Source organism: Melanostigma gelatinosum (assembly GCF_949748355.1).
Source record: "Melanostigma gelatinosum genome assembly, chromosome: 15".
NCBI classification, from domain to species: domain Eukaryota; kingdom Metazoa; phylum Chordata; class Actinopteri; order Perciformes; family Zoarcidae; genus Melanostigma; species Melanostigma gelatinosum.
The window spans coordinates 9,715,113-9,726,673 of NC_136648.1; the positions used below are offsets into that span (position 1 = coordinate 9,715,113).

General features: G+C 41.4%; 2 protein-coding genes across 2 annotated transcripts; one reads left to right on the forward strand and one right to left on the reverse strand.

The window, feature by feature from the left end:
- Positions 1-242: 242 nt before the first annotated feature.
- dnajb4 (DnaJ heat shock protein family (Hsp40) member B4) lies at positions 243-5,359 on the reverse strand. Its single transcript, XM_079285695.1, has 3 exons — positions 4,914-5,359; positions 2,929-3,503; positions 243-1,235 (listed from the first exon to the last, which is right to left on the reverse strand). Exons 1-3 carry the CDS (start codon positions 5,122-5,124, stop codon positions 1,005-1,007), a joined length of 1,017 nt encoding a protein of 338 aa, XP_079141821.1. The 5' UTR covers positions 5,125-5,359; the 3' UTR covers positions 243-1,004.
- Positions 5,360-6,253: 894 nt separating this feature from the next.
- slc25a24l (solute carrier family 25 member 24, like) lies at positions 6,254-11,153 on the forward strand (the record flags this gene model as incomplete). Its single annotated transcript, XM_079285694.1, has 10 exons — positions 6,254-6,376; positions 6,463-6,589; positions 7,043-7,130; positions 7,620-7,731; positions 7,841-7,999; positions 9,381-9,518; positions 9,624-9,734; positions 10,483-10,650; positions 10,737-10,875; positions 10,966-11,153. The coding sequence occupies 10 exons, from the start codon at positions 6,254-6,256 to the stop codon at positions 11,151-11,153; spliced, it is 1,353 nt and encodes a 450-aa protein (XP_079141820.1).
- Positions 11,154-11,561: the final 408 nt, after the last annotated feature.

Here is an 11,561-nt window from a genome sequence, read left to right on the forward strand (position 1 = left end):
GAAAAGATGTATGTAATGTTACAGCCATGTAATAGCAGCTTGTATTTGGCTTTGAGCTTTAATCATGAGTGCAGATGTCCACTGAAGCCAGGAGCCGCCATGACGAGTGATGTGGCGTCCCCTGGTGGGAGAATGTACAGTAAAGACGTCTGTGTTGGCAGCTGATAGCCAGCAGCTGAGACCAGGCAGCTATATTTACACACTCATAGTTTTTCCATTGGTAAGCATTAAATTCAGTCGACTTATTTTTAATTGCACATCAGAAAAATTACTGTATAAGTTTTACAACGACAAAATATTCACATAAAATATCAGTCTGAGGAACCATTTCCTGGGACTCTCTTTGTGCACTATTGCTGTATGCAGAAGGTTTGCTGACTGTAAATAGGCCGAGCCTGCAGTCACTGTTTTAAAGGGATTATTGTTAATACACTTTATATTTAATGCAGGAGGATTCATCACATGCCTCCCCGTAACTGAAACAGCTCGAGACCACTTAGTGTGGAAATATTTATTTTTAAATTCAAGTTCAATATCTTCACATGTACGTTTCTAAAATGCACGCATGACGATCCAGTTCATTCAAACACTTTCCTCTTGAACAAACTCTACAAAGGTTTTTAAGACAGCCTCCAAATCAAGGCTTGTCTCTACATGATCAAATAAACACTCAACTTTTTTAAACACTTTTTTTGGCAACTGTAGACTCACTCACTACCAAATATTTCCAACAAACAAAAAGATAAAGTGATTGTGGCAAAGACATGAAATGTGTTTCTTTCAGATATCCACAACCCAGACAGTCTTGCACGTGTATATCTACTTGGCAGCATGCATGGTATTTATACAAAACACCACATAGCTCAATTCGTCGTAGGGGTCCATCTGTGAAGTGTCAGAGCCGTCCGCGTGTGTGAGTGTGTTTGTGTGAGTGTGTTAGGTAACGAGGGCGGGCGCGATCATGTGGTTATCTCCCCTCGTTCAGTGTCCTCGTGTCCTTCGTCCTAAGCAGGTAAATGGCGTTTCAGGACGTCCTTGGCGTTGCCGGGCAACGCCTCAGGAAAGTTAACGTCAAACTCCACCACCAGGTCTCCTCTCTGCTCGGGGTTCTTGGGTAAGGGGAGGCCCTGTCCTGCGACAGTCTTTCTCATGCCAGGCTTGACGACATCCGTGATCTTCATGTTGCACGTCTGCCCGTCTATCGTTGACACGGTGACCGAGCATCCGCACAACGACTGAGAAAGACAGGAGCATGGAGGTCAGAGTGAGAACAACACGTGTATCATTGGCTGAGATTACATGCAGATGTAAACGAGTCGGGAATATTGTTGAAATGAACATAATATTAGTAGGATATGTTCTGATGTCAATAGATTGCACACTAGCAAATGTGCACAATGTCCCTCGTCCTATCATCACCCTGATAATCAAAGCAGCTGACTATGAGACATTGACATCAATGTGCTCAATAAAAGCATCAGTAGCTGTGTTTGTTTTATTAACAGCTTGCTGCTCATCACTACCAGTCACTTGACAACATTTGCTGTACGACGACGGGAAATGTTCATGTCACCACGATAAAATTCAGGATGGAAACACTTTTGCCTGAAATGAGGAAATCATTTAACACTATTGGCAGAGGTTTTGGGACAATAGTGACATCTATCCTGTATATGACAGTTCAAATCACAGAATCCCAATAATATATTGGCCGATATATATTTTGTTTTTTTTACATGAACAAGAATCTCTGAATTTCTCTTGTGGACAAACTATCTACTGGTGTCAGTTTCTAAATTGCCTCAAACATATCTTTGCTGTTTTTAGATCGCAATTTATTTTGTTGCTTATCGGCAAATATTTAAGTCGACACAATATATCTGTGATAAGCTAATATTGTAGACAGTGTGCAGGTTGCTCTGAGTTTTGCAAAATGGCTTCCTCAACTGACCTTCTGAGTATCTAGTTTTATAGCTTTAAATACTTTTGTAGCTCGAGCTTCTTAGTTAACAGTAAATTGGCCATAATGGACCATTATAACAGATTTCTGTTTGGAAATGACCCAAATCCACCAGTGTTTGCTTTATTTTGATGTGCAGACCTACACAGGACCCTAGATAGTTGAACATTGTGCACATTATACAACTACTTTCACTAAAAAGTCTTAATTTAGAGTCCATTTAATTGCTTTGCCAGAACTTCTAACTGCTATAGACCACACCAACAGTCTTCATTAGTGGATGCAGCTTGCTCAGTTACCATCACACGATAACAGGTGGTTGTAATCTCTCCATTCAAAGATTACCTTTGATGTTGGATTTAAACAACCTCCGTTTTTTTTTCTCTTTTCTTGTCTTTTAGATCAAGACTGTGAGATGCTTCTTCCACAGTTCTAGAAAGTGGTCATTGAGATAAGATTATTTTATCAAACTACCGTCCAGAATGCATTCTTTCATGCTGATATACAACTATTCTATTTGACTACAGTCCCACACATGTTTTAGGAAACCTTTAAGGTGAATGCTGCTGTTTGCATAGATCAGGTCACATGCTCAGAGATGAAGCAGTGAGATCTGAGACTGTTGAAGAGAGTAGGAGGAACCACATAAGTACATCTTGCAACGTGTGCACGTGGGTGGCCGCCGCCTCCCTGTGATACAGCTCCTATTCCTCAATGTTGATCAAGATTGCATAAGTGCGCAGCAAAAAGTGTGTGCATGCAGTTCAGTACTATGCTCATTCAGGACGCCTGTACTTTCCAGGGAAAAACAACTTTTGAGGCAGACTCCCACAGCTTTTTCATTGTTTAAAAGCAGCACTCGAAAAGTAAATATGAGCTTTTTCTGAATCTCCCCTGTGTGTGACGAATCCATCTGTCAGACTCTATTAATACTACAACGCTGGGTGCAAAAATAGAAAACGCCTCACCTGTCGTAAGCTCACGCGCACAGGATACACAATGTTTGAGCCCTCCCGCCTAAAGTGAGGGTGAGGCTTGTCCTTGATGACGAAAACAATGTCCGCAGGAATGGTATTGGTGGACTCGTCTCCCTCCCGCGGGAACGTGATCTTGGTTCCCTCTTTCCAGCCCCGCTTGATCTCGATAGTGAGTATCTTATCCTCATTGCGCATGGTCCTGCCATCCGGATTTAGCCTTTTGCGGGAGATTTTCAACCTCTTGGTGCAGCCGTGGAACACCTCCTCCAGGGAGACCCTCAGTTCGTGGATGATGGCCGGGTCCTGCTTCCGGCGCTGCGGCCCTCCGGGGCCGACGTGCCCGTCCCGAGGGAACCCGTTCATGTTGAAGTTGGTGAAGGAGCCGAAGGGGTCGTTTCCGTCCACCTCCATGTCGTCGTCGTCTCGGCCGTTGGCTTTACGCCCGAAGAACATGTCGAAGGGGTTCGAACCCCCGAAGAAAGTGGCGAAGGTGGCGTGAGGGTCCCCATGGAAGGTGTAGGTGTTGCCTGGCCCGTCACTAGAGGGAACACTTCCTCCCTTGAGACCTGATGGGGGAATGATACGAAGATCAGTCATCCTAACATTGACACTGAGCAGTCGCTTTATGCCACAAGTGATGACTTTACTTTGACAATCCTATCCACCAGATATCAGGCCCGATACTGACCTCACTAAGTGACCATGAAATGACCAATCCACATTAAATACAGTTTACTACAGTTTAAACTATGAGCTGATTAGTCGCTCAACAGTACTATTTTGGTTCTAGCTTCTCAAATGTGAGAGTCTGCTCCTAATCCTCGTCTTAACGTTGCTGAGAACTGAACATGTTCGGGTGTTTGAGCGTTGGTCAGACAAAACAACACTTTTGAAGATGTCACCTTGGGCCTCTAGGAAATCGTGATGGAAATTCTTCATTATTTTCTGACATGTTAGAGGCCAAACGATAAACCAATGTCACCAGAATACACAGCAGATTAATTGTTTGAATAGAACAATGGTTGGTTGCCGCCCTACAGTTTATTATTGGGTTTTGGATGATACCGAGTACTGATCCGACTCTTACTTAAACATTGCTTTTGTAACTTTGTAAAACAAAATGTAGCAAATAAAAACATAGATAGAAATGTACAGAATTGTTATTCACTAAAATAATGGTATCCGATGCCAGATCGGCCCATTATTACCCATACCTGATGAAGATATTCCATTTTTGGAGATATTACAGGAGATCATACTCAGACGATGGGTTTGTCCAATTGCAATGTTCGAGAACTTTCATTTTATCACAAAAAACACATATGTTTGTTGCATGGCTTGAGGGAGCCTTTAGAGGAGACTTTTCTAGATCTATTAGCAAACATGTGCATGCTTTACACCTAGTTTCACTTATACTGGCCCTTTCTGAAGGTGTTCAGCACATTTGTTACATTAAATGGTAAAAAATAAGGTTATCTTAGGATACTCCCTTTCATTTTTAATTTGCAGATGGACGTAGAGATGATTTGTGGTATTTTTTCCTTCCTCAACATGCTTCCCAGTTCCCATCCATAACCATCTGTTCAGATATTACATAGGTACGACACACTCTACATGAAGACTGTGATGGAATTACAAATATGTATTTCTTTATATTACAACACCGCATGTTTAAGAATACCTGTGGTGGAACTGATGCACGGCCTTTATTTGTCTTATAACAGAAGCTTATACTGCAGATATGGTGTCATAACTAATCCTCATCATAAAATACACAGAACTGTAGGCGTGTGATCTGCTGAACAGCTGTTTCCTAAAACGGCTGGTCACACTGTTTGACTTGAATTAAAGCCAGCTGTGTTTTACATGCAACCATCCAGGCTTTATAACGGGTTTATAACGGTATATTAACGGTGAATTAAAAACCGCCACACAAGGTTAAGCAATATAATTCAATGCAATAAAAAAAAAATTACCTTCTTCTCCATACTGATCATAAACTTCTCTTTTCTTCGGATCACTGAGGACTTCATATGCCTCAGCGATTTCCTTGAATTTGTCCTCGGCGGCTGCAGACTTGTTCTTGTCGGGGTGCCATTTCAACGCTTGTTTTCTGTAAGCTTTCTTAATATCCTCGTCCGTGGCTCCTTTAGAGATACCCAACGTCTTATAATAATCTTTGCCCATTTTTCACGTCTCCCCTAATGATTAAGAATAAAAAAGAAAGAAAGAAGGAGACGAGATCAATGAGAGGAGCTGGTGGACTGGACTGACGCTCGACGGGTGAAGCCGCCTCAGTCTGGACTAAGAAACAATAAGCAGCCACAGACACAGTGCGGGATGAAAAAAACCATTTAGAGGCTGTTAGTCAACGTGGACCTTCTGCTATTTATCCGGGACTGGATGTCCCTCTTTAAATAGCCACAGCGCCCACCTCCCCTGCAGTCACAGCGCCAACGTCAAGCTGAACACAAGAACTGATTCTGGATCCGGTGAGCAGTAACCGGGGTGCCGGCTGCTCTGCCATGATGAGCTGTCAGTGGAATGAATGTGCCTTCATGCAAAGTAGTCCTGTGGTATCCACCTGCCTCAACGCTGTGGAGGACTGAAGCTGCCATTATAATACATTTATAACTGAATGGCCCAGAGAAATTGGGTAGAAATAAAATCCTCGATTTTAAATGAATGTGCAGGTCAATTTGATAAATGCGCACAGAAATACACAGAAATGAGTTCCACAAAGTGTAACAAACTGATTTAAAATGTAGCAATAAGAGAGCCCTGGTTTCAAACCGGTGTTCAAACAGAAATACATGAATATTTTTTATTTATTTATTTAACAACTCCCTCATTTATGTATTCATTTATTTTCATATATAACTGTTCAAAATTCATTCTATTCAGTTTTTATTTATTTCTCTTTTCTTTAAAGTTGTTGTTTATTTTTATTCAATTTCAAAATGACGATACATTTGTGTCTTGTATTATCCCCTGTCTGTCTCTGCAGGCCCACATACAGAGGAGGAGGAACAGTGATTATTGGAGATGACGATGAAGATGATGTGGTCGGCTCTCTTGCAGCCACAGCGCCACCTGCTGCACCACAGAGAAACTGATGTTTTCTCTTTGAGCTCCTGATAAAAGCGCCCATGCAGCATTGGCACGAAACCCCGCCGATGAGTCAGCGACGTCCTGCAGGTCAATCGTCTCTGAAAAACACCAGTGCATTTATTTCTCACCCGATGAAGCACGCTGCATTTTTTTTTTAAACATCTTGATTCTTTTTTTCTGGGGCTAATTTGTTTCTAAACGCACCATGGATCAGTTTCGTGGTTTATTTGCTAAACTGGATCAAAACGAGGATGGAGTCATATCGGTGTCGGAGCTCCAAGACGAAATGAGGAAGCATGGCATCCTCTCAGCGGATGGAAAGGTCCAGGTAACAATATTCCCTTTTTATAGTCTGTCTAAATGCATTCATTTATTCAAGCACTAATCAACACAAACCTGCTAATTATCCCCTAGAATATAATCGATTCTTATGACAAAGACAAAGATGGCCTGTTGGATTATAAAGAGTTCCTCTGCTACATGATGGACAGAGAGAGGAAGTGGAAAATTCACTTTCACGACCTTGACAAGAACAAGTGTGGTGAGTGATCACAGACTTCAACAATGTTTTATTTCTCAAGGAAACACAGGGAAATGCAACAAAGTTCAATATAGCCTTATAGCCTTGTCAAATACATAAACAATGATTTTGCAATATGTTTTAAGCATTACACCTCCTATTGCTATCTCCTTTAAGCAACACACTGTGCTCTACTATAGTAGTACAGTATACTGATGTAGAAGATGATAGTCTTACATATTCTTTATAATACTACTATAAATGTGAATTATTTGACAATAAACTGTAACTTCAAGGTTAGACATGAAAGACAGATAGCTTGTTTATGGTACACAGAAGACAACATACTACAAAGTCCTGCAGGCTGTAACCTTTGCACTCATATCGTTGACAATGTCACTCCCAGAAATATGACAACTGAATGAGCAGTACAAGTACCTGTATGTAATTGTGTGCGTTTTCTTCTCTGATCAGGGGTGATTGACCAGGAAGACATCATGTGTTTGTTTAAGGAGTTAGGAGTGGTCATATCAAAGCCGAATGCAAAAAAAATTATTCAAATGTAAGATTTTTTTGCCCACTACCTCATGGATTCATTGTTGTATTTAAAGAGACATTCCTTTATGTGAAATATAAAACTTTAACAGTTGTATTCCCGTGCTCAAATGAGTTCAAAGCACATTGGTGCTTTCTAAACACTTGGGTTGATGTGTTATCACAGATTACTTTATAACTGGTTATATATCTAATCATGCTCCCTGATCGATAATATACATCATCAAATATAAGTTTGAATAAGCTGTCAAGCCTGCAGTTACAAAAGAATAATAGGATGGTGTCCTTCAGCTCGGACTTGCTGCCTGGCAGACCTGTGTATTCCTATATTATAATGGATGATTACTGCTCTTATAATGGTCAGAAATCAATTACTCATCACTGTTTAAAACATTTATTATCATGCCTTTTTTTTAAAAAGCGATACTAGCATGTTGTCACACAGCTTCTTTCATTCCAGTATGTGATGAAAACAAACCACGTGTTTATCCACCAGGATGGATAAGGACAGTTCGATGACGGTGGACTGGGGTGAGTTCCTGCACTATGTCATCCTCAACCCCGTGGACAACATCGGGGAGCTGGTGTCGTCCTGGAAACACAGTCTGGTAGGCTCTTCTGATCACGATCATGTTACTTCTGACACATCCATGGTGAAACATCCACTTGAACATGAGTAATGATGGAATGATTCAAGGATGACGAATGCAATTGTAGGTTTTCGATGTGGGAGAGAGTCGTGCGATGCCCATCGAGTTCCCCGAAGAGGCCTCCGGTTTTGGTGCGTGGAGGACGTTTGTTCTGGCAGCGGGTCTGGCAGATGCTGTATCCCGAACTGTGACGGCACCCATCGACCGCCTGAAGACCCAACTCCAGGTCAGCACCGCGATCAGGTGCTTTGCTCTGTTAGTGGAATGCATGGCTGGATTACATTTAACGTTTGAGCCCAAACAAATACCCGAGTACATGCTACTTACAACACAATAAATTAGACTAGCTTGATATGCAATGCAAGAGACACTCAGAAACATCTAAGATAACACCTCCAGGCATGCATGTTGTAACAGTGGTGAACTTTAGGTTTCTTCTTTTGAAGCATTAGTTAGTGGGACACACACTCAATTTACACCAATATCAGATAGAATACAAATAAAATGAAATATTTACATGCACTGTTTACAAGTTCATTTCAGGGAAAGCCTTCACTTCCAACTTTCATGATGTTCACGTACGGTTCCCAGAGCTGAACCCGTAGCAATGTAAGTTCGGCTTTCCAGAGCGATACAGTCGGAAAGCTCCTTTATTTACTCTTTCAATTATGCAGCGTCCACACTCTTCCAACATCGTGCACTTGGTGGGACAGTTCATTTTATTTTGTGTGATTGTTGACGAGTATGACGCTCAAGCCGTGGCTCACTGGGTAGAGAGGGTCGTCCGGCAACCGCAAGGTCGGCGGTTCGATCCTTGGCTGCAACGTGTCCTGTGCCGAAGTGTCCCTGAGCAAGACACTGAACCCCTAACTGCTCCCCGGGCGCCTCTCAGCTGCCCACTGCTCCCAATAAGCTAGGGATGGGTTAAATGCAGAGGACAAATTTCGTATATGTGTAAATGTATATGACAATGAACTTAAACTTAACTTAACTTAAAGTAAGACTTCAGATTCTAGTGTTACTGTTCCTTATGGTCAAGAATGTCATTTCGTGGCGTTTGAGGAGCATTGTACATCAAACCTGATATTATTTGATGTGGTTTAAGCCAAACAAGCAGAACTCAAATTGCAGAGAATGAAAACTTAAACTGGAAATGTCTTGATCTTTGTAACAAAGTGCTGTATTGTTGTTTTTTTAAATGTGTCTGCGAGTTAAGATAGCCTGCTATACTTCGTTTCACATAATTTGCCTTTTCCTGATCGTGGAAGAGCATTCATTTGAATGCATTTGGCAAAACAATGTGAGAAAGAGAATATGATAAGTTCTTTGTTTTGCAGTCGCTTTAAGTCTTTAAGTTGATGCAAGTATCCTGTAGAAAGAGCTCAGTGATGTTTCTCTGTAGCTGACAAAAGAGACTGACAGAAGTGCCACAAAAGTATTACTGTCTGTCTTTTGTTTTAAACTTTAGGATAAAAATGTGATACCCTGTCATTTGTGTAGCATCTGTTCCAGTATTTATCAATTACTTTTTTCAGGAGTTGCTGTACATTTATTGCAACTGCCTGTGAAAGGGTCTCGTATGAAACAGTTTCCCGTGTGCTCTGTAGGTTCGTGGGTCCAAAGCCTTCTCCCAAGGCTTCCAGGAGATGAGGGCAGGTGGTCTGCGGTCGATGTGGCAAGGCAACACCGTCAACATGCTGAAAGGAACACCTCAGTCGACGCTGCAGTGTCTCATCTACGCCCAGGTGAGTCGTACGGTAGCAGACAAACTCTCCGGTGTGAATTATGTATGCACCATGTATCCTGTTTCTGACTGACGAGCTCACTCAGAGCTTCTCTGCCTTGTCCAGATGAAGGCCTACACCCAGAACAGCACACGGGAGACTCTGACGGTGCAGCAGCGTTTCGGCTTGGGTTGCGTCTCTGGTGCTGCTGCTCACGCTGCCTTCTACCCTTTAGAGGTACTAAATATTTTTGATATTTAATTCAAGAGGTGAAAGATGTTGGATGTGAGATTTACACTCGTGTTTGTTCCTTTCACAAACTCCCATTATGATAAACAGAAGTGTTTCGTTGTTAAACCCTCTCCTTCTTTAAGTCATAAAATAGTTTCCCCTACTTTACTGTAAAACAACAAAGCTCCAGATTTTCACACCAAATCTGACCAAATGTCACATATAGAATGCAATGCTGAGGCCAAGAGATGCTTCAGTCCCACCTGCTGTTTAAGAGGCTCAATCAACATATCAAAAGCTGGTTCTTACAAGCAAAATGGGCCGTCATGCTTCTTGGCAACACAATTGTCGTTTGGCATCGTTTGGGTGTGTCCCATTGTCCATTTCTTTTATTGTTTATAATGAACATAGTTCCTCACAGATTAAACCAGTTAGTTGTGTTTCTGTTCTCTAATGAGCTGCTCTCATATTAGACACATAAAATGCCCTTTGTAACATTTGTATTAAATATATATATATGTATGCAGTATATCCATCATAAATCTTAAATGCAGCTATTCACATCAAATAAATATTCAGTTTCAAAAGGTACTGGTTGTTCTGAAAAAGAAAATGTATCTGTATTTGAATAATAATAAGAGACTTTGTGAAGCTGGTAAATGGATAATGCAGTTTCTGTTCATTTTATGAACCAGTTTAAGTGAATCAATGTAGGTTTATTCCAGTAATATCTCTCCTTTTATGTACTCTACAGGTGCTGAAGGTGAGGTTGAACCTGCAGCAAGCTGGCACGTATCATGGTGTTGTGGCATGCGCTCGATCTATTTACAGACAAGAGTCACTGTCCGCCTTTTACAGAGGATTCAAGCCGAGCGTCCTCTGCATGATCCCCTACGCAGGTGTGGAGTGTGCAGTTCATCAGGTGAGACAGAAGAACAACGATAAGATAAATCACAAGTTAATCTGAAAGATTTGTAGATGTCTTTGGCTTTTTTCTTCTTGTTGCAGTCGATCATAAACTGGGCAAAGAGTGATCCAGCTTACAACAGTGACTCCAAACTGTTTTTCTTCAGTTTTGTGGCCTTTGCCTCTGGACAGATGACCAGTTACCCGCTGGCAGTGATCCGGACTCAGCAGCAAGCACAAGGTAAACACCTGCATTTTCTGTCACACATTTTGAGATCATTTGAAACAATTTGAGATGTTTTACTCATCGCCATTTGTCTTGTTTTTGCAGCTTTCAGCTCAGATTCACGTCCAGCTTCAGGTGCGTTACAAGGACTGATAGGGATATATGAAAAACATGGAATTAGAGGATACTATAATGGAATGGGAGCCAGCTTCGTCAGGGCGATTCCATGTGCTCTGATAAACTACACTTTAACTCGGAAATTTGAAAATCTGCTTTCCTCAATGGAGTCTTGAGATTAAGAAAATTGGTTGCTTGCTTCGGAACAAACTGTGAACTCTTATTAATGGTAACTGAGTGTTGGAACATAACTGGAATCCTGGAAAACCTCGGAAAATAGCTGAAGATGTGTGATTATCATGTGATCCAAACTTTCATAAGTCTATTTTTTTTGAATGCTTGAGTTAAGTAAATGGTTAGCCACTGACCAAGAGCATGACACATGGGGATTTAAAAACAACAACTCATGATTGACATTCACAATGTGACAAAGTGTGTAAATGTGTTGAAATGCGAGCTGTACAATAAAATGTTATTTCACAACAGGGGTCAGACGTCTTCCCTTTTCACCCGTGAGTTACGCCAAACTAAAACAGACACATTTTGCCCAGGATGGAAACAAAAGAAAGTGTGAATGATCGTTA